This window comes from Colobus angolensis, unplaced genomic scaffold (assembly GCF_000951035.1).
Source record: "Colobus angolensis palliatus isolate OR3802 unplaced genomic scaffold, Cang.pa_1.0 Scaffold120, whole genome shotgun sequence".
Lineage (NCBI taxonomy): Eukaryota > Metazoa > Chordata > Mammalia > Primates > Cercopithecidae > Colobus > Colobus angolensis.
Window position 1 is genome coordinate 1,546,836 of NW_012113142.1, and position 1,746 is coordinate 1,548,581.

The 1,746-nt window shown below is 57.5% G+C and overlaps 1 protein-coding gene across 1 annotated transcript in view; it reads left to right on the plus strand.

Moving 5' to 3' along the window:
* SSC4D (scavenger receptor cysteine rich family, 4 domains) overlaps window positions 1–1,449 on the plus strand; it is a 23,266-nt gene extending 21,817 nt beyond the window's left edge. The window contains exon 9 of the mRNA XM_011930813.1: window positions 414–1,449. Coding sequence (XP_011786203.1) covers window positions 414–730 — 317 coding nt within the window. The 3' untranslated portion in view covers window positions 731–1,449. The remainder of the gene's footprint in view (window positions 1–413) is intronic.
* The last annotated feature ends 297 nt before the right edge of the window (window positions 1,450–1,746 follow it).

Genomic DNA, 1,746 nt, shown 5'->3' on the forward strand with positions numbered 1-1,746 from the left:
TGGAGTGCAGTGGCGTGATCTCAGCTCACTGCAAGCTCCGCCTCCCAGGTTCACGCCATTCTCCTGCCTCAGCCTCCCACGTAGCTGGGACTACAGGCGCCCACCACCACACCCAGCTACTTTTTTGTATTTTTAGTAGAGACGGGATTTCACCATGTTAGCCAGGATGGTCTTGATCTCCTGACCTTGTGATCCGCCCACCTCAGCTTCCCAAAGTACTGGGATTACAGGTGTGAGCCACAGTGCCCAGCCAGTGCCAATCTTACTTTAATTTATTGTGTCTGCCTTCATCTAGTGGCTCCTAGGATAGTGCTCAGAGTGTCTCAGACCTCTCTTTACTCCCAACCTGGCCTAGCTTGGGAGTGGCCCGGCATGGACCAGCCCCTTCCAACCCAGCCCTTGTCCCCCCACAGGGCATCTACGTCTGGTCAATGGAGCCCACCGATGTGAGGGGCGTGTAGAGCTCTACCTAGGGCAACGGTGGGGCACTGTCTGTGATGATGCTTGGGACCTGCGGGCAGCCGGTGTCCTGTGCCGCCAGCTGGGCTGTGGCCAGGCCCTCGCAGCCCCTGGTGAGGCTCACTTTGGCCCAGGCCGAGGCCCCATTCTCCTGGACAATGTCAAGTGCCGTGGGGAAGAGAGTGCCCTGCTGCTCTGCTCTCACATCCGCTGGGATGCCCACAACTGCGACCACAGTGAGGATGCCGGTGTCCTGTGCCAGCCTTCATGAGCCAGCCCGCTCTATACACCACCTCTTCTTCCGGGAGCTGTGATCTGCCCTCCCTCCTCCAGGAAGCCCTCCTCTTGTGACAACTACAGCTCACTTTGCCCCTTCTTCCCTTGCCTGGGAGAGAGCCTACCCAGACAGTGCAGTCCTGCGTGGGGGAGCCTGGCTGTACCCCCATCCACTTACTGCGTGACCTCAGCCTGTCATCGACTATTGTGAGCCCAGTTCAGTGAAAGCTCCCATGGTTTTGCTCAGCCAAAACCAAAACGAGGGGAAGAGAAATGATTCCTAACTTCCCTTTGGTGGGGCTCTTTTTATAGCACCAGCCCCTGCCTTCCTTGCCCTAGATCCAGGAGGCTCAGGGGCTCTTTAAATGGGGTATCTCCTCTTCCCCCAATCCATCTTGGGATCCCCAAGACGAGGGAAGGCAGGAGGGGCCTACATCTCTTACCTTGGGCCCTCAGGGGCTGCAGAGGAACCTGGGTCCCTGCCCTGCCCGGCTCCGCGAGGGCCTGGACTCACTCAGATGGTGCTCGGCTGGACAAGGGGACTGGGGGAGGGGCCAAAGCAGGGACAGTGGCCCCTCCCTGCAGCTGGCAGCATCTCTGATTTATGCCGTCCCCACCACAGAGCCTCCACTTTGCAGGAGCAAAGAACCCTGGGGGCCTGTAGCCACCCGTTCATAGGTGCCAAGTCAATAAAGCATTGTCCCCCGTTCTCTTGTAACTGAAGTCACTGTCTGAGCATAAATGCATTCTCTGTGGCAGCAGGAGAGACTCTGGGCAGGACTCTCAGGAGGAAACAGGGTTCGGGATGGAGGACGGTTCAAGAGCATCATCCGAGAGCTCTCAGCAGGTCCATCACATCCTGGAAATGCTGAGTCAAGGTGTCAGGCCTCCATGGCCCCTAGGGAGTCCCTTAACCCAACTCCTCTCTCCTTTCACATATATAGAAATCAACGTCCAGCAAAAGGAAGCAGCTTGCTCAAGGCCACATAGCAAGGCATTAGAGTCACTAGA